The 21,676-nt window shown below is 35.7% G+C and overlaps 1 protein-coding gene across 1 annotated transcript; it reads left to right on the forward strand.

The window, feature by feature from the left end:
• Window positions 2,678-15,181, forward strand: LOC109840162 (probable amino acid permease 7). Its single transcript, XM_020408693.1, has 7 exons — window positions 2,678-3,083; window positions 3,796-4,032; window positions 11,606-11,699; window positions 13,430-13,644; window positions 13,923-14,056; window positions 14,153-14,380; window positions 14,561-15,181. Exons 1-7 carry the CDS (start codon window positions 3,008-3,010, stop codon window positions 14,960-14,962), a joined length of 1,386 nt encoding a protein of 461 aa, XP_020264282.1. The 5' UTR covers window positions 2,678-3,007; the 3' UTR covers window positions 14,963-15,181.

Consider the following 21,676-nt stretch of genomic DNA (forward strand, 5'->3'; position numbering starts at 1 on the left):
AGGGAAGCAGACTCGGTGCAAGAATCGAGCGAGGCGTCCTATCGCTGCTAAAGTCCCCATGTTAAACAAGGAGGGTCTTCCCTCCACTTCTGTTATAATTTCGATTCATTAGTTTGTAATAAGCTATTCTTATCAATACAAACGAAATCCTTGTTTCGGGAGATCAAAATTTACACCTACACTTATGCTCTTCAACATTGCAGTTGATGTCCTGTCTAAAATGATTATGAATAATGTGGAGGAAGGTTTGCTATCAAATCTGAACATTAAGGAACCCCTAAACCAAATTCGGAGCCTTTAGTTTGCGGATGATACGTTGCTCTTTGTTAAAAGCTCACCAAGAGACATAAACATCCTCAAAATAGTTCTATACATCTTTGAAGAATTGTTTGGTTTGGGAATTAATTATTCTAAATCCACTCTTATCTACATTGGAAAAATTCCTATCAAGCGTCAAAATCTAGCTTCTGCTCTTGATTGTAAATTGGATTATCTTCCTATCAAGTATCTGGGATTACCTCTGAAATATGATACTCTTTCTAAGTCTGATTGGCAACCAATTCTGGACAATCTACACAAACATAGCTTCTTGAAAAAACAATTGTCTATCTTTTGGTGGAAGGCTCGTTTTACTAAATTCAGTGCTTACCACAATACCTCTATACTTCATGTCATTCTACAAGGTTCCACAATGGTTAATCAATGAAGTAGACAAAATTCGAAGAAACTTCCTTTGGTCTAGTAAAGCAGAGGCCAACTCTTTCAAATGTCTGGTTAATTGGAAAAATATATGTCTAAGCAAATCTGAAGGTGGTTTGGGAGTTAAGGATATTAAGATCTTCAATATATCCTTACTGTCTAAATGATTATGGAAATGTTTGGACAGAGAATCATTAGTAGGCACCTTCCTCCGTCAATTGTACTTTAAAAGAGGTGAAATGCTACAAACCAAACTCAGTAATGCATCCCATTCTCCCTTTTGGAATGTGATCCTCTCCATCAAAAATGCCTTTTTTTCATAATATATCTTGGACACTTGGTAAATGTGATAAGATAAGATTTTGAGAAGACAAATGACTTAGTTGCAACACTTTAACTAGTCTCTTTCCTTCATTATATGAGCTTTCATTCTCTTCAAATGTTTCCATACATAGCCAAGGCATTCTACATGATCATCAATGGCACTGGCAACCCTTGTTAAAAAGAAGCATTTCCTCTATTTCTTTATCCTCTAAAATAGATCTCTTGAAGTTAATTGGTTCCAGAAGTATCTCATATATACTAGATAAACCACACTGGTCTCTTACAGCAAATGGAGTTTACTCAGTCAAGTCATTATATACCTTCTTAAATTCCAATGGAATATTATCTCCAAACTTTAAGCTTACTTGGAATTCAATTCTCTCAAGCAAAGTTTGGATCTTTACTTGGTTATTGTCTTTAGATAGACTGCATACCAAAGATAACCTCACTGCCAAAGGTTGAACAAAAGAAACATGTACATTGTGTGGATTGTACTCAGAAACAAGAGATTACCTTTTCTTCTCTTGCTCTTTAACAATTGAAGTATGGAGACACTTCAGCGATTATTATCTCCCCTTTCATTGGCCTACATCTCCGGACAAGTTACTTCAAACTCTAGAGAAACTGAATAGCATCAAAGGTAGCTTATGGCGTACCATTTTCTCATCAGTTTGCTGGACCTTATGGCTTTCAAGAAATAAGTTCATGTTTGATAAAACAAGTTTCTCCTGCTCTACTTTTATTAACTATGCCAATTCTGGATTAATTGATTGGTTAGGTGTTAGTAGTGGGTCAAATGTGCAGCGTGTATCAGCAATTCTAGAGGAAAAACTTATACCCATGAGCAGTGTCTAAGAGGGTTGTGGACTTTTGGGAGCATGATAAAAGTTATGCAAGTTTTACCAGTCTTGTATAAACAACAGATACTTAGTCTTATGTTTTATCTCTTGTGTGTTAGATAATAGAACATCTAGTTTCTATCAACTATATGTATAGCTGGTTTTTGTTCTTCCTTATATCTATGTTTACGATGAATGACGGCAATGTCCACTCTTCATCTTCATGGATCACTGGAAGAAGAAGGTTATGCATCTCTAGTTTTAGAAACTTTATTTTCCATCTTCTAACAATCGGATACAGTTCGTATCTTAATTTTGTAACTACATAATGTGTACTTTTTTTGGTTTTTTAATGAACAGGGTATATCCCTTGTTTTTCTCTCAAAAAATTGATTACAATTAGCATATGATGATTAACTCCATATCTCCAAATTAAGTCATTCACTCTTCATTAATATTATTTATTCTATACTGATAGTTTTATACTTAGGTCAGACTAGTTAATTTTTTTTAAAAATTTATTTGATTTTTCAACAAACAACTATTAACTCCTAATAATAAGTAATGATTGCAGATATAATTAAAAAACTTTTATATTCAACATAAGCGTAATCCTGGCATTTGAAAAAAAATGAAGGAAATAACCTACCTAACATCTATTTATTTGCCAAAGGCATGCAAAGGAGCTAGTATGTCATTTTAACTACATAATCTAAAAGGTGTTTGAATTATTTTAACCCTCTCCTAATAGATTAACTATAAGTTATCCCTCCTCTTCTGACATTCTCTCTTGGCCCTTGCCGACGGACGCCTACTAAGAGAGTGAAATGCACCTGAATATGGAGGTAAGAATCAAATTAATTCAAAAAGTTAAAATTTGGTAAGTATTAATTCATTTTTTTACTCTTTTCTAATTATGAGACTATTCTCACCTGCGTATGAATTCCCAATACCTATTACGTCAAGAGTTGGGTGGAACTCACGAGAGAGAAGTGCCTTTTATTATATATATATGTGTACAAAAGCGTGTGTAGGAGACTAACATTATTCAACCCTCACATAATACTAACTACTCCAACAACAACGGAAGCTAACAACGAGAAAATTACCCAAACTTCATATGAAGTGAAGAAAAAAGTTCAGCCATGGGAGGAGAAGAAGCCATTCCTTTTCTTGGAGATCACCGCAAAGATTCAGATGAGCAGCACACCGAGAGAACTGGTAAGCACCCTTTTTCTTTACTAATGCTAATCCCAAATTATTATTATTATTACTAGTATTATTACTATATATTCTCATAAATTATTAAAATTATCAAACCCATGAAAGTGTTTCTCTGATCATACAATTTATCAAGGATAAGGTTTCCTCTTATCTTCATTCAGTGATCCATGTCCACTGACTGTCCGTTAATTAAGGATCCCACGGGTGTTTTCTTTTGTTTTTCTCTTTGTGGCCATCCAGGATTCCTTGTATTAGATTAAGCACATATGCCCCTCTGAAGATCTTAATTTGCACAAAATGTACTTTTAGATTAATTAAAAACATTTCTGAATTTTTTTTAAATAAAATTTTCCTATCTAATTTCCCTCCTGAAAGGAACAAATTGGGAGCTATCTAGGTTCCGAAAATTTCCTTGCAGCAAACTGAAAAATTGGGAAGAGGGGTCAAGTAGCTTATGATGTTTTGAAGGTGTATTTATTTAGCAAACTAAAAGTTGTTAAAATGAAAAGAAAAAAAATTTATTACACTCCCCTAATTTTAATAAACTCGTCATCGTTGAGATCAAATACCTCTCTAAGGAATCGCCATTTCCGTATTTTACAAGGTTTATATATCCTTTTATTGAAGAAAGAATTATTCATGGATCGATGAATATATCCGCAATCAATTATATATGTTGTTTATTTATCGTATATTTTGGTAAATACAGGAACAATTTGGACTGCAATTGCCCACATAATAACAGCAGTGATAGGATCGGGTGTTTTGTCTCTAGCGTGGAGCGTGGCTCAGCTCGGTTGGATTGCTGGTCCCATAGCTCTGCTCTCATTTGCAGCAATTACGGTCGTACAAGCTACTCTGCTTGCTGATTGTTACAGGTCTCCTGATCCTGAGCTTGGCCACATCAGAAATCTATCCTACATTGATGCTGTGAAACAAAACTTAAGTAAGCAATTTGTGACCTCTTACTTTTTTTTTGACTTCACATTTTTTTTTTAAATTAATTAATCTATGTAGTTTATTTATTTATTTTTACCCGTAGAGAGTATCCTCATGTCTTTCTCTAGGACACGTGAAACACATTCTTACAAGTTATTTGATGTAGATAAACCTAATTAGTATTTCTAATCAAATTTATGTATATGTAGGTTAGGAATAAATGAGTAAGAGTAAAAAAAACAGTTTTTTGGATTTTCTACAAAATTAAAGATTGTTTTCTGTAGACCAAATATTTCAGAGACTTTAGATCACTGTATTTATTTTAAAGCTTTTGGATTTCCCTATCATAAATTAAAAAAGTATATATTTCAAAACCAACCACGTTACGCAATTTCGTGGTCATCTTATCCACCTGTTTTTTTTTTCTTCTAAATTAACTAATGACTTTGATAAGTACAGCTCTACAATCGCGGTGAGATGAACGGTGAGACTAGCTCTATGTATTTATTTATTTAAACATTAGAATTTTGACGTGGGCGTTAAGCATAAAACCGAGCTGAGAGCATCATTTCGGTCATTGTCGATTGAGATTACTGCAACATAATTAATTGGAGACGTGTAACCACGCGGAGAGGAGGCGCTCCTCAAATTTGGTTTTTGCTCGATTGGGACGGTGACGGGTCCCTATATATTTAGATCCTTTGCGGCTTTGCCTACTTTGACAATCGAGGTGTCACGGTCATTAGTCCCGCTTATTTTGTGGTGCGTGGATTGTACACTGAACATTATTATTATTGTTTTAGGGTCAATTACGGGTACACCCCTTTACTGTGCCTTCAGTTTTATTTTGGCAAAGGTTTTTTAATATATTAGCCCCGTAAATCATAAGTAATTTGATATCAGCCCCTTAAATTTCCATGTTTTGGTATAAGCCCCTCAGGCGACTGTCATGTGTTAATATGAGGGGTTCATATCAACACATCATGGCTATTTGAGGTGCTAATATCAAAATATGAACATAACCATAACGGTTCATATCAACATATTATGGCTATTTGAGGGACTAATATCAAAATATGAACATTTAAGGGGCTGACATCAAATTACTTATTATTTAAGGGGCTAATATCTAAAAAAATCCCCTTTGTAAATTATTACTATATATACTAAAACTATAGGAGGTTGTACTGTAGCTTCCCATTGTTTATCCTACACTGCAACCCTCTTATTAGTATTTTAGAATTGTAAATGTTCTTTCTTAACTAAAACCCAAGGCCTTGCTCCATTTAGTTCAGGACCCATCCTCCTTCAAAGTGTTTTTTTACCTATAAACCCAAAGTTTCCTACTACATTACTAAAACAATTGATCCTTAATTCTACTGTCCTTATTGTAGAAATCTACATTTTAGCTTCTAGGTAATTCTGATACTGTGGAGATAAAAAGATAATCCCAGAGATTTTAGGAGTGTATTTTAAACTGACTTCATGACCCATGGGTTACCTATTAACACTACGAGCATGTGGGCTTCACTAAACTTGAGTGGTATTAAATTGGGTCAGCATAAAATTGGATGAATGTTGGAAAAAAGAGGAAAGGTGTTCAAGTTGTTCCGCTGGAGCATTTTTGACACTTTGCTACCCTGACGTATATATATTTTTTAACTTTCATACCTTAAAGATTCCATTTTTTTCATTTTGGTACCCTAATATTTTAACATTTTCTAACTCTAATACCCTAAAGTTTAAGAAAAAGTTTAATGTATCAAAGTGTCAAAAAAACTTTGGGTATGAAAGTTAACAAGATATAAACTTTGTCTTAACAAAAGTGTCAAGAAAAAACTTTGAGGTATCAAAATTAAAACGGTGTGAACTTTAGGGTATCTAATTGCTAAAAAACTTGGTATTAAGGTTAAAAGATGTAAACGTTAGATTACTAGAGTGTAAATAATCTTTTTTTAGCAAGATGGGTTTTAAGATAGATATCATAACTAAGAGTTAATTTTAGAATTTGAGAGGCTAATAAGCGATTATTGAGATTTGAGAGAACAAATATGGAATTATTGAAATTGTGAGGGACTAATTTTCAAAATATTTCTTTCTAATCAAATGAGCCTTTTTTCCTGTTCTACATATATACTAATTTGTGTACGCGATGACTGCCAAGTCATTAGTATCGTACAAATACTTGAGCTAGATTTTTCTAAATAAAAATGAGTCTTTCTTTTCTAGCTTTCTCCACACTAATATGCTTGAAATATTATTTTTTTGGCTTTATCTACAATATAACTATCAAAGGCATTAGAATTATCCTAATACTTAAATCGTTATTTTTTTAAAATTTTCCTGCACTAATTTACTCATGATAAAAAACCAAAAAATATTTTTGTTGACAAACTATTTTTTTTAATGAAAAGCAATTTTCTAAGTAAAGTACTTAACCATTATTTTTCGATTTCATCACACAAATACCGTGGCAACGCACGGGTCAATTTTGCTTGTAATCATCTATAGTAATTTTCTTTTACTCTTTTATCATCAAAGGATTTATTTGTCAAAAAGTAATTATCTTTTTCTCTTATCAAGATAAAAGAGTTGAAAGAATTTTCTTTAGAGGATCTATTTGCAAAAATTAAACTAGAAGGGTCAGGGGCGTTTTATCCCCAACTAACCACTTTTTATTTTATTTCATTTTTATCAAAGAAGGCGTCCTTTTGAGTATCCATCTTAGCTTTTGAAAACACAACATTCTTTTTCATTGCATATGTTAGTTAATTATGAGAGAAAACGCTTTTGGGATGTCAGCATTAAAATTTATTAAAAAAACATCAATACCATTACTTATGATAAAGTAAGAGAGAGAGAATCTTGGGTAAATTCCTCTTGAGTTGAATATTGAGTGTACACATATATTTATACAAGCAGAGGAGGGTGAGGTGTGTTCTCATAATCAATGTGGGACTAAAACCCACTGAAATACACTATTATCAACAGTCCCCCTCAAACTCATGTTGGATCAAACAAAGTAAGTTTGGGTACAAGAAACTAGAAACGGTGAACAGGTAAGACCTTTGTGAAGAAATCTGCAAGCTCGTCAGCGGATGAGGCATGAAGAAGTAGAATTGTCTTTGTCCTTGATAACTTGTTGACGGACAAAATGAGCATCGATCTCAATATGTTTGGTCCTCTCATGAAATACTGGATTATTAGCAATCTGGATAACACTCTTATTATCATAATAGAGAGGAGTAAGAGTCGTAACAGAAATACCAAAATCACTGAGAAGACAACGAAGATGAATAATCTCTTTAGCTGTTGTGGACATTGCATGATACTCTGCCTCGGTGCTGGAAAGAGCAATAACATCTTGTTTATTACTTCGTCAGGAAATTAGAGAATCACCAAGAAATATACAATAACCCATGGTAGACTTCCTGGTAGTGGGATCACCAGCCCAATCAGCATCAGAATATGCACAAAGCTCTAACTTGGATGTAGCAGGAAATAAAAGAGAGTGAGTGCTAGTACCTCGGAGATACCGAAAAATTCGTAATAAAATATCATAGTGTACAGAATGTGGGGCACTAACAAATTGATTGATAATACCAACAACATGAGAGATATCTGGTCGAGAGATGCACAGATAGACCAATTGGCCAACAAGATGTCGATATCGGGTAGGATCAGATAGAGGCTCACCATTAGTAGAGTGAAATTTGACATTCTGTTGGAGTGGAGTATCGACAGTTGCATCGTCAGTTAGCTCAGCTCGATCTATAATATCCGAGAGATACTTCTGTTAAGACAGTAGTACACCATGCGGGCCATGAGAAATTTTTAGACCAAGAAAATACCGAATAGATCCAAGATCCTTCATGTGGAACTGTTGTTACAACTGAGATTTTACGTACTGTATACCAGCCATATCGTCACCTGTAATGATCATATCATCTACATAGATAAGTAATAAAACTCTGCCACGTGATGTAGTTCGAACAAACAGAGAAGTATCTTGATGACTTTTCATAAAGTCCGCCTTGAGCACGACATCACGAAAATACTCAAACCAAGCGCAGGGTGCCTGCTTGAGACTATAAACAGCACGACGAAGGAGACATACATGTCCCGTAGGAATATTGAACCCCGGAGACGGTTGCATATATACTATCTCAGATAAAGAGCCATAGAGAAAAGTATTTTTGACATCCATCTGGTATAAGGGCCAACGATGAGCAGCAGCGACCGCAAGAAGAGTAGGAACGATAGGCATCTGAGCAACAGGAGCAAAAGTCTCCTCATAATCAATACATTGTTGCTTAGTAAAACCTCGAGCCACTAAACGAGCTTTCCGACATTCAATGGTGCCATCAGGACGATATTTGACATTATAAACCCATTTACTATCAACTAAAGAGATGCCAGGGGGACAGTGAATAACATCCCAGGTATGTGTTTGCTGAAAGGCCTGAAATTCCTCAACCATAGCTTGTCGTCACTCTGAAAATTGAATGGCCTCTTGAAAGGACTTTGGCTCAATTGCAGTATGAATGACAGCAAGAAAATTATGAAAGATAGATGAATAGGACGTAACTGAAGCATACCGTGCAGGCATGACATGTGAGTGTTTGTCTCGATGAAGAGTAAGAGGAACCTCAGGCGGGGGAGATGCTGGCGCAGGTGCATGGAGATCAACAGTATTTTCTAGAATGAGTGTCGTGTCTACGAGATATGGATCAGATGGTGAAAAAAAGCTCGGGTGAGGGAGATTCAACGGAAGGAGATGAAGAGATTTGAGGGAGATCTCGAAAGGAGAATTGAGGTAAGGAAGTGGGTGATGTAGCTGGTGGAGAAGAATGATCAGTAGTGTGGAGGAAATTGAAATCATCGGAAGCAGAATAAAATGGAGAATCCTCTTCGAACTGAACATGTCGAGATATATGAACTCGACGAGATGCGAGATCATAATAACGATAACCTCGATGTTCCGAACTAATTCCTAAATAGATACAGAGAACAGCTCTAGGAGATAATTTACCACGTTCGTGAGATGGCAGAAGAACGAAACAACGATAACCAAAAACGCGGACCAGATCATAACGAGGAGGATGAGTATAAACACGACTATGAGGAATAGCACTGGAAAGAGAGCTAGATGGAGTGATATTAATGACATGAGTAGCAGTAAGAATGGCCTCAGACCAGAAACGACGAGGAACAAAGTAAGAAATGAGCATGGATCGAGAGGTATCGAAAACATGACGATGTTTGCATTCAACAATACCATTTTGCTCATGAGTGTAGGGACATGACTGTTGAAAGATAGTCCCATGAGACGACATGATAGAGCGCATGATAGATGATAGGTATTCTTTGGCACAGTCAGAACGAAAAACTTTAACACGAGCTTGTCATTGAGTGAAGATCATCGCAGTGAATGCTTGATAAGCCGCAAGTATGTCAGAGCGATTTTTAAGTAGGTAGACCCATGTATAACGAGAAAATCATCGATAAAACTAACATAATATAAGTAGCCAGATAAAGAAGGCAGAGGAGTTGACCCCCAGATATCAGAATGGACCAAATCAAATAAGGAAGTGAAAATAGATGTACTGGTTAGAAACGGTAGAGCAGTAAATTTAGCCAATTTACAACCAGTACATGACTCAATATGAGAACGAGAGGATACGAGACCAAGTACTCCAGACTGGATAAGACTTTCTAGCCTTTTATGAAACACATGACCAAGTTGTCTATGCCATAAATCTGCGAAAAGTAAGATAGATGATTTTGGACTTACAGAAGCAATAAAAGAACGTGGACGTATGGATCTGTAAGGTCAAGATATTTCAGAAAATACAGTTTGTGTCTCCTCCGACCGGCCCCAACAGTCTTGCCCGTCTATGGATCCTGCATAATACAAGTATCAGAAGAAAATAAGACAAGTAGGCCATTCATACATAAGGAGCTAACATAAATTAAATTCAAACGCAACTGAGGAGCCACATAGACAGGGCCAAGAGTTAGACGACCAGATGGGTCAATTTGCGGAGTGATAGAGCCATACTGAGTGATAGACAAAGATTGTCCAGCAACCGTATAGATAGGGGAAAGAGAAGAGAAAGTGAAGACAGAAGATAAGAGGGAGGCATTACGAGTCATATGAAAGGAACAGCCAGAGTCAAAAATCCAGAGATCATTCATATCAAAGACCAAAGGGTAAGCTGAGGAATCAACAAGAGGCATACCGGAGAGTTATGTAGTAGATGTAGAGGCTTTATGCTGAAGAGCATCAATTTGATGACGAATATTAGAGAGTTGTGCAGCAGATGGAGAGGTGGTATGCTGAAGAGTCGTAATTTGACGGCTAATATTTGCAATAACTTGAAGAGCCTCAATTTGGCGACGAATATCAGAGAGTTTTGTAGCAGATGGAGAGGTTGCATGCTGAAGAGCCGCAATTTGACGACTAATATCTGCAATAGCTTTAATGGTAGGGTCTGAAGTGGTAGATCGCATAACATTGATCGGTAATCCTGGTGCACTAAAGGATCGGGATTGAGGGGATCGCTGACTACGGTCAGTTCTTGAGGAACGTAACTCAGGATGAAGCTGGAAACACGTCTTAAAACGGTGTCCCTCCTTGCAATAGGTGCAAAAAGAACTTAGACCGAGCCCGAGAAGCAGGTGCCAGTGAAGAGGCCATAATAGCATCAATTTAAAGTTTAAGATAATAATCCTTGAACGAAATCCGAATATTTAAAGGAGAGCCCGAAGGTTAATGTAGAAACCCGAAGGTTAAAATGTAAGAACCCGAAAGTTAAATTTGAACCCGAAGGTTATACTAACTGTCAAATCTGAGAAAAAAAAAGCAACCAGCGACCAATGTGACTCAAAGATCGGCCGGATCTGATGCTCACGCCGGAGACCTACAACGGATTAATATCGATGTTGAGACGTTGAGACATCAAGATGGATTGAAACGGCGATGCCGTTACTGACTGTGAAACGGCAATGCTGTTAATTGAGACCGAGAAACGATCTTGAATACGAAAACGCGAAACGCATTAAGAGACCACAAAGCGACAAGACCAAAAATCTGGCAGAGGAACACAAAAAAGCATTTAAACGATTACAAAGCAGCAATGCCAAGATTTGGCAAAAGAACGCAGAAGCATTAAAAAATTTTATTTGAAGGAAAATAATAATAACTCTAGCTCTGATACCATGATAAAGTAAGAGAGAGAGAGAGAGAGAGAGAGAGAGAGAGAGAGAATCTTGGGTAAATTTCCCCTGAGTTGAATATTGAGTGTACACATATATTTATACAAGTAGAGGAGGGTGAGGTGTGTTCTCACAACCAATGTGAGACTAAAACTCACTACAATACACTATTATCAACAACTTAAAAGTGTTAATCATCTTAAGTATATGCTACGGGTGTATGATAACGATCTCGATCTCATGTTGCTTATGAATAATGTATTTATTTACATCTTAATGACATTTTTCTTCTACATGCCCTACCATTTCTTTCTTGCAATATTTCCCTTCATAAAAGAGACGGTGGATTTGGATGGTTGTAGGTGAAAAAAGCCTGTGGTTCTGTGGGTTTTTCCAGCAAACCAACTTGATTGGATTTGGCATAGCATATACTATCACGTCTGCCACTAGCATAAGGTATGATGTCTCGACATTAAACTTATATACCACTTCATTTGATTTCTCAAGCAATTACTTGTAGCTATATTAATCACTGTTTTACTGTTTGCTGTTTACAACAGTATCATGAGTGAAAGTTTAAGAAAAGGGGTTAATTGCAAATACAGCACCTGTAGTTATTTCTTTTGTTTACCGCTCTGTAGTTTCATCGTTGCAGATGGACCCATGAGTTAAATTGTTTTGACTCTTTTATGCCCTTGGTGGAATTTTGGCAGATGTTGCCGCTGGGTGAAAAGAGTCAAAAAAAAAAAAAAAAAAACCAATGGGTCTACCTGCAACAACGGAACTACAGAGACAGTGTGTTCAAAGAATGATAGTAAAAAAAAAAAAAAAAAAAAAAAACCAATGGGTCTACCTGCAACAACGGAACTACAGAGACAGTGTGTTCAAAGAATGATAGTACGGGGGTCTATGAGTGAAGCCCCCTATGTTTGGGGCCACATCGGGAAAACAAAGAGAAACTGGATGGTTTAAATAGTAAATCTAAGGAGCCAAGTATAGCATTGTCTAAGCGATTTTGGCAGTGGTTTGAACTAGACAACGCACTATACTAAGTGATCTCACGACTTACATCGAGCCACTGGGCTTGCAGGCCAATGGCGTGACAAATGGTATCAGAGCAGTTAGCCAACGTGGAGTGTATAGCTAAGTGCTATATGGGGATAAGCGCTACACCACGTGAATATGGTTGAAGCCCCCTCTAGAATCTGCCTAATTTTGGTGGGGTGATTGTGAAGCCCCTAATGTTTAGTCCTTCATCAGGAAAACAAAGAGAAACATGACGGTTTAAATAGTAAGTCTAAGAAGCCAACTATATCATCGGCTAGTCGATTTTGGCAGTGGTTTGAGCCAAACAATGCGCTATATTTAGTGGGTCTCACAGCTTACATTGTGCCAACTAACTCACGGGCCCGTGGCGTGACACTATGTGTAATTAACCCAGAAAACCGCAGCAAATGACATGGCTAGCTAACAAAAAAGCAGTAGTTACTGAAGCAAGTGTTCATGAAGTACACCAAACAAAGAAAACCTATGTAACTAAACAAATTTTCGGTGCACCATATGTTGCATTGGCTCCACAGCAAACCTATTTACAGGTTATTCTGTTGAAACCAGATTGGGGCCGAATCACTAATGGATTGGAATTGAGAAGTTTACATACTAATTTGAGTCAGTCATGTATCTCATGATTCATGTTCCATCTTTAGCATTCAAGTAGCGTCTCCATTCTCTACTTGGACATTGTCGGGCCTTCTATCAATCATTGCCTGCAAGAAGCAGCAATTGCTATATTGCTATATCATGTTGTATTTTTTGTAATTTTTTTAATGAACGTATAGACGCATAACATACATGCATGCATGCATACATGCCTACATGCACACATATGCATGCTACTAGAATAGAGTAAAAACGGGAAAACATAGAAATTGGTGCTTTATTATTAAGCACACATACTTATCTTGTTGAACTTAGACTGATTGCAGCATCAGAGCAAAGGGTATTTTCCATCCTTCAACACCCTTAGCATGTGCACCACTGAAATTGCTCATAGTACCTCCTCTACTTTCAGTTAGTTAAGGTAGCATCATATAATTTCTGCAATTGCGAATATCTCTTAATTTGTTAAAGAAAGAACCCACAAAAGGATTAAGAAGAACGTTCTTCTTGCTTGTTGTGAACTGCAGGGCGATTCTTCAATCGAATTGCTATCACAGAGAAGGGCACGATGCCCCGTGTTCGTATGAAATTACTTCCTCTATGTTGCTGTTTGGTGCTGCTCAGATAATTTTGTCTCAGATTCCAGATTTTCATAACATGGCTTGGCTATCTGTTTTGGCTGCAGTCATGTCCTTCTGTTACTCATTCATTGGATTTGGCCTTGGCATTGCCAAAGTAGTAGGTAACCAATTGTTCATCTTTCTATTATTATCGAGTTGTCTACTGTAAAAAGCATGCATATGCCTTCATATCTTTCATATATATATAGTTTCATGATTACACAAGCATTCTAATGTCTATGAACATCTTTTCTGACTGCGTCTAGGATGTATGAAGACATATATTCCAACTTTACTCTCATAAAGAAAGAATAAGTTACAGATGAAAGTCAATAAGAAAGTACAACTGAAAAATGATGGAGAATTAACGATAAATATAATGCAAACTTTTTGTACACAGGAAATGGGATGATAAAAGGCAGTATTGGAGGGGTCCCAATGCTATCTACAACTCAGAAAGTATGGCGCATCTCTCAGGGACTTGGTGACATAGCATTTGCCTATCCATTCTCAATAATTTTACTAGAAATTCAGGTAATCATTTTATTCATATAGATTATTCAGTTTATTCTAATGAAAAAAAAAGAAAATCCTAAATCATTTTTTACCCTTTTCTTTTTCTGACTAAAGGACACTCTGAAATCGCCACCAGCAGAAAATAGGACCATGAAGAAAGCATCAACAGTATCCATATCCATTACCACATTCTTCTACCTATGTTGTGCATGTTTCGGTTATGCTGCCTTTGGCGATGAAACACCAGGGAACCTTCTTACGGGATTTGGTTTCTATGAGCCCTACTGGCTTATTGATTTTGCTAACGCTTGCATTATTCTTCACCTATTGGGAGGATATCAGGTAAAAGTCTTCCATATTTCAATCAAGGGCTAATTGCAAGTAGAACCCCCGTACCATCACCCAACTGCGGATAGAAACCCCGGTAGCTCTATTGTTGCGGATATGCCCTCTTAGTGCTTTTTGATATCTTCAGTCTTTACGGATGATAAGATGCTAAACTTTCTTCTTATGGTTTACTAGATGTTCAGCCAGCCAGTTTTTGCTATAGTGGACAGATGGTCAGCAGAGAGATTCCCTGACAATGGATTTATGAATGATTCCTACGATATCCAACTCCCATTCTTACCAACCTTCAGACTGAATATACTAAGATTATGCTTCAGAACTCTTTATGTGGTCTTCACAACGGCGGTTGCTATGTTGTTCCCTTACTTCAATGAAGTATTGGGAGTGCTCGGCGCCTTCAACTTTTGGCCTATAGCTATCTATTTCCCAGTGCAAATGTACTCTGCACAAAGGAATATAGTAGCTTGGACAAGGAAATGGGTATTGCTTCAGATTTTCTGCTATGGAATCCTGCTTGTTACTGTATTTGCTTTTGTTGGATCAGTTGAAGGGCTTCTTAGTGAGAAGCTAAGTTGAGGTTTACGTGAAAGAAATTGCTCGATTTAAGAGAGCAAGAAGTGCATGTTGTTGTGTTATTGGTTTTGGTTGTAAAGTAAACGAATGTGTTTTTTCGGACATTTATTCATAGCGAATAATTAGAGAACTATACAGGCATTTCTGAATTTGATGAATTTGAAATAGACGACGCACCATCAAATTTTTATGATGTATAATGGTCAAGATGAAATGTGTTTCACCAAGAACTGCAAAGGGAATCCAGAATAATTCTATTGTTGAAATGTGAAATGCTAATTTCAACTTACAGACAAGAGGTAGTCTGTCTCAGAGTTAAATAATAAAGACGAGCCACAGTGGGGGTAGTACTCTTGAACTTGGAACAGAGGTTTCGTAAGATCTTGTTACGCACCATGAGCAAGAAATTTGTTCAGATCTTCTACGAATAACGTACATCTCCTTATCAAAAATAAGTAGATTGATCAGTTGAATTGTACGTTACTAAAGTTGCACATTATTGAGAATTATCTATGACATGTCACCTTTTACATATTCTTCTTACATGACCTTATGTTATCAAGTCATTCAGTTACACTTGAAATTTGACAAGGATGTGGATATTGTTAAAACTGATTCTTAAGCAAATCAAACTTCATTATGATTTGATCATCATTATACCAAGATCTTAGAACAAAATGATTTTCACAATGAACAATCTAATTAAGAAAATGTACCTTGATCTATGATTGAAACTTGAATAAACTTGAACAACCTTGAAGACTTGAGTTTCTCTCCCTTAACCCTCTTAAGCTTTTCCGAAAATTTCTTGATGGAGAGAAATTTTTCACATTACATCAGGTAGAGAGAGGACCAAGTCTTTTAAAATAGAATAACCACTCACACTCCATCATTGTGAGTAGTTATTTTGACCAATAGGAAATTAGCATAAAACGTGAGTAGTTATAAAACTAAAATAAATCATGACCAATTTCTTAAACTTAAAAAAAAAACGTGAGAGAAAAACGTGGTCACTTAAATTTGGTTAAAACAAAAAACGTGGGCCACTACACTAAAATCTAACATTCTCCCACTTGGCACATGTTTCATAATTTAACATCATGATTTAATAATACAATATAATATGTGTAGTATAAGCTAATTCCGTCATCATATTGATTAAACCATCAATCGTTATTAAGTATAAAACTAATAAGGATCATGACGGTCGTACGTAGTTAAATCGACATAGTCCCTTCCATGTATCAGAACATTAGTTCTAAACTAAACATGATCTGTAATGAGACTTATCATAATGGTCCAACAATAATGCCCTTGTCAGAGACATATCTTGTTAATATTCACATAATCATTCATGTATATACTGACAATAATAAACAGGATGCATTAATATATCAGAAACACTGTTCAGATGAGCTCAAAGTGTCAAATATATAAAGAACATAAACCTTACATAAAAGTCAATGATAATTTTTAATAATGTCCATTCTTTCGACATGTTCAGTAAATGTCTTTGGTGGCAATCCTTTTGTTAACGGATCCGCAACCATGAGATTTGTGCTAATATGTTCAATTGACACTCTTTGTTTCTGAACTTCTTCTTTAACGGCAAAGTATTTTAATTCCATATGTTTAGCACCTTTCGAATGCTTGTCGTTTTTAGAAAATAAGACCGCTGCAGCATTATCACAATGAATTTTCAGCGGCTTGGCAATACTGTCAACAATTCTAAGTCCTGAAATGAAATTCCGCAGCCATAATCCATGAACAGTGGCCTCAAAGCATGTCACGAACTCAGCCTCCATAGTCGATGCAGCAATGACAGACTGCTTCGCACTTTTCCATGAGATCGCTCCTCCAGCTAAAAGGAACAAATAGCCAAATGTGAATTTTCTAGTATCCAAACACCCAACAAAATCTGAATCTGAATATCCAATCACCTCAAGGTGATCAGATCTCCTATAGGTGAGCATATGATCTTTTGTTCCTTGTAAGTATCTCAATACCTTCTTTGCAGCTTTCCAATGATCTAATCCTGGATTACTTTGATATCTACCCAGCATTCCGACAGCAAAACTAATGTCAGGTCTTGTACAAACCTGAGCACACATCAAGCTCCCAACGATGGATGCATAAAGAATTTGTTCTATTTGTTTGTGTTCCAATTCATTCTTTGGACATTGCATAAGACTGAATTTATCCCCTTTCTGAATTGGAACAACAGATGCAGAGTATTTATCCATCTTGAACCTCTCTAGAACTTTATTAATATATGATTTCTGAGACAACCCTAACAATCCTTGTGATCTGTCATGGAATATTTCAATTCCAATCACATAGGATGCCTCACCCATATCTTTCATTTCGAAGTTCTTAGAGAGAAATTTCTTGGTCTCGTGTAACAAGCTAAGATCATTAGTAGCAAGCAAGATATCATCAACATACAGGATAAGAAATATAAACTTGCTCCCACTGATCTTTAGATATATACATCGATCAACGCTGTTTTCTTTAAATCCAAAAGATATGATAGTATCATTAAACTTAAGATATCATTGTCGGGAAGCTTGTTTGAGTCTGTATATTGATCTCTTAAGTTTACACACCATGTGTTACTTTCCTTCAACTGAAAAACCCTCGGGTTGGTCCATGTAAACTTCTTCATCTAAATTTCCATTTAGAAAGGTTGGTCCATGTAAACTTCTTCATCTAAATTTCCATTTAGAAAAGCAGTTTTCACATCCATTTGATGTAACTCTAAATCATAATGAGCTACCATATAAATTTCCATTTAGAAAAGCAGTTTTCACATCCATTTGATGTAACTCTAAATCATAATGAGCTACCATAGCCATAATAATTCTCAATGAATCCTTTTACGAAACAGGAGCAAATGTTTCTTTATAGTCAACGCCATCTTTCTGAGTAAAACCTCTAGCAACGAGTCTAGCATTGTATTGTTCGATATTGCCATTTGAGTCATGTTTGGTCTTAAAGACCCATTTGCACTCAACTCTTTTATAACCTTTAGACAATTCTACAAGATCCCAAACTTCATTATGCTCCATTGATTTTAACCCATCTTTCATGGCATCAAACCATTTATCAGAATTATGGATTTTCATGGCTTGTGAAAATGAAACCGGATCTTCATCAATTCCAAGATCAAATTCTGACTATTGTTGATAAACCACATAATCATTAGGAATATCAGATTTTTTTTCTGTCTTTGAGACCTTCGTAATGCTACTTCTTTATGGGGTATATCTATCGCAGGTTCATTGGTAACAACATCTTCATGGAGTGTTCAATCATTTATTTGTTATTCTTGAAAGTCATTAAACTATTCAATAACTATAGGAACAACAACTTGAGAAGAAGTTAAAGGTAAAGGAATGTTCATTTTAACTTCTTGGATTTTCACTTTATGTGGTTCCATACTCCCACTAATGTCACCATTTTCAACGAACCTGACGTTTCCAGTTTTAACAATTCTTGTACTATGGCTAGGACAATAAAATCTATACCCTTTAGACTTTTCTGGATAACCAATAAAGAAACCATTGGTCGTTCTTGAGTCCAGTTTCTTTTCATGTGGATTATAAATTCGTATTTCTGCAAGACAACCCTAAACATGAAGGTGTCTCAAACTGGGTTTTCTTTCTGTCCACGGTTCAAAAGGTGTTTTTGGAACTGCCTTACTAGGAACCCTGTTTAACAAATATATTGCGGTTTTTAAAGCATATATCCACAATCATAAGGGTAAAGAGGAATAACTCAACATACTCCTAACCATGTCCATTAGTGTACGATTACGCCTTTCTGCAACACCATTTTGTTGTGGTGTACCTGGCATAGTGTATTGAGCACATATGCCACGTTTTTTAAGAAATTTAGCAAATGGACCAGAGCATTGTCCCGTTTCATTATATTTTCCATAAAATTCACCACCTCTATTAGATCTAATAATTTTCACCTTTTTGTCTAATTGTCTTTCAAACTCATTAATAAACACCTCTAGGGCATCTACTGATTGAGATTTTTCATGCCACAAATAGATGTATCCATAACGTGAAAATCATCAATAAAGGTGATAAAATATATTTCTTTATTAAAGGATGGAACATCAAAAGGTCCACATATATCGGTGTGTATAATTTCAAGGAGCTGAGTGCTTCTTGTGGCGGCTTTCTTACTTGTATGATTTGTATGTTTTCCTTTAATACAATCCACACAAATACCAAGATCCGTAAAATCCAAATTGGGAAGGATTTTATTCTTTACCAATCTTTGTATTCTTTCTTTGGAAATGTGTCCCAAACATTTATGCCATAAATAAGCTGAACTTTCATCCACTAAACTTCGTTTAGTTCCAACATTATGATGCAAGGTTAACAGAGTTTCAGCAAAAAGATTATCAAGCTTTAATTTGTATAAGCCATCAGAAAGAATACCAGAACCAATAAAATGATTATACTTAAACAAACTGAAACATCCATTTCCAAATTTAAAAGAGTAACCAGCGGTATCAAGTTTAGACAAAGAAACTAAGTTGCGAGAAACAGCAGGTACATAAAGAGTTTGAAAAAGATCTAAATGATGTCCAGTGTCTAAAATCAAGCGATAGGTTCCGATGTCCTCAACTGGAGCTTTGACTCTATTTCCCATGAAGATGAAATTTTCATTTGGACTTATGGTTTGGGTCGTAAGGAATCTCTGCATCGTATTTGAAACATGAGTGATAGAACCAGAATCAATCCACCAAGTATTATAAGGAACTTCTGTCAAGTTTGATTCGAAACATGCAAAAACAAGAGGTTTACCTTTCTTTTCGAACCATGCCTTACGTTTTAGGCAATCTTTCTGATAGTGTCCAGGCTTTTTACAGAAATGGCACTTATCATTCTTACGTTCCTTCTTGTGGATTTGGACATGTGACTCATTAGCCTTCAGTGGTCCTTTCTTGCCCTTTTGATTATACTTTCCTGGTTTCTTTCCAGCTCCTTGATGACCCATGAGATTAATTGAGTGAATTCTTTATTTCTTAAGCCTTGCTTCCTCTTGAATGAGCATACTTTGCAATTCAGTCACATTACACTTATCTTTTATAGTATTATAGTTTATTTGGAATGGACCATACTCAGAAGGCAAGGAGTTTATAATAAATTGTACAAGGAAACTTTCACTCACTTCCATTCCCATAGATCTCAATCTTGTTGATGTGTTTGTCATTTCAGTGACATGCTCATGCATGGTATGAGAACCATCAAACTTCATGGTGGTCAACGTACCCATTAATGTCCCTGCAATTGACTTATCAGCAGAGTCAGATTGCCAGAGATCTTCCACAAACTTCATGAACTCATTTGCTTTATCAGTCTTAGGAATTGTGGACTTAATGTTGTTTGCTATCGTCATCCGCATGAACATTAAGCTAAGTCTATTTGATTTTTCCCAAGCATCATGGAAAAATCTTTCATCAGCACTGCTAGAATCAGTGATAGCAGCGGGCTTGTTATACAGGAGTGCTGAATCAATATCCAGAACACCTAGGTGAAACTGAACTTGTTCACTCCATTCATAAAAATTAAACCCATTGAACTTTACAATAGACGAGGCTTGCGAATGGAGAGAAATAGGTGCTGCAAATATATAGAATACTGCCATATTAATGCTTTGAGTCATAATTAAACTTAAACTTAATAATACATATTTAGATAGCATTCAAATTAAACAATAAACGTACATCGAAGTTCTCCTTTGGGTGATCCATCAATGTACAAAAATGAACATAATTAATGCTTTGTTTTATTTCATATGATTGGCAATTATATATACTCCAATTAGACATGCTTGCTATTTTTAGATATTCTAAACATATCTAATCAGATATATTAATTAACCACAGTTATGTTTATAGATTATAAAATTTACCAATCAACCTTTGGGCGATTCTTAAATAGTTTATAATCAATAAACCTCAATTTACTCATGACAACATATATATACGTTTATGTCATTTCATTAGTAGCATCACTTAATCATGAGTAATTGAAGTTATATTATTACAATTTGATAAACATGGAACTTCAAGGTATGGCCACTTTGGTGACTAACAAACCATCCATGAAAAATATAAATTTCAAATTGTATAATGTAATCTAGACAATAATGTTATAATAAGGCCGCAAATAATAGTCCATGAAGAATTAATACATAATTAGTGCATCGGCATAAACAGTGCAGTGGCTTAAACAGAAATATCATGCAGGCGAAAAATAGACAAATAGGCAGCAACAAAATTAAAACATGCAGTTAAAATAAAAAACATCATTAGGAATCAAAGACCCCAAGAGGCCTAAGGGCCCATCAAAGATTTTTAATATATGGTGTAGCCCTAGGGATTTGAACACTAGACCTCTAGGCCATATCCTCAAGCCTTACCACTAGGCTGTTACACCTAAAGTATTTAGTATAATCAAAATTTGTATACATATTAATGGACAGTCAGTTTCGAATTTGCAGTAATTGATTATGTATTCACTTTAATATCAAATAAAATTATCAAACAAAATAATTTACAATAAACAGCGAAAAAAATAATTACCGAATTTTAAACATTTAATTAACAATAATGGAATTATTGACAAGAAACAAGAATCATAATGAAAAATCATAAGTTCTTTAATCAAGGCTCTGATACCACATGTTAAAACT

Source organism: Asparagus officinalis, chromosome 5 (genome assembly GCF_001876935.1).
Source record: "Asparagus officinalis chromosome 5, Aspof.V1, whole genome shotgun sequence".
NCBI lineage: Eukaryota > Viridiplantae > Streptophyta > Magnoliopsida > Asparagales > Asparagaceae > Asparagus > Asparagus officinalis.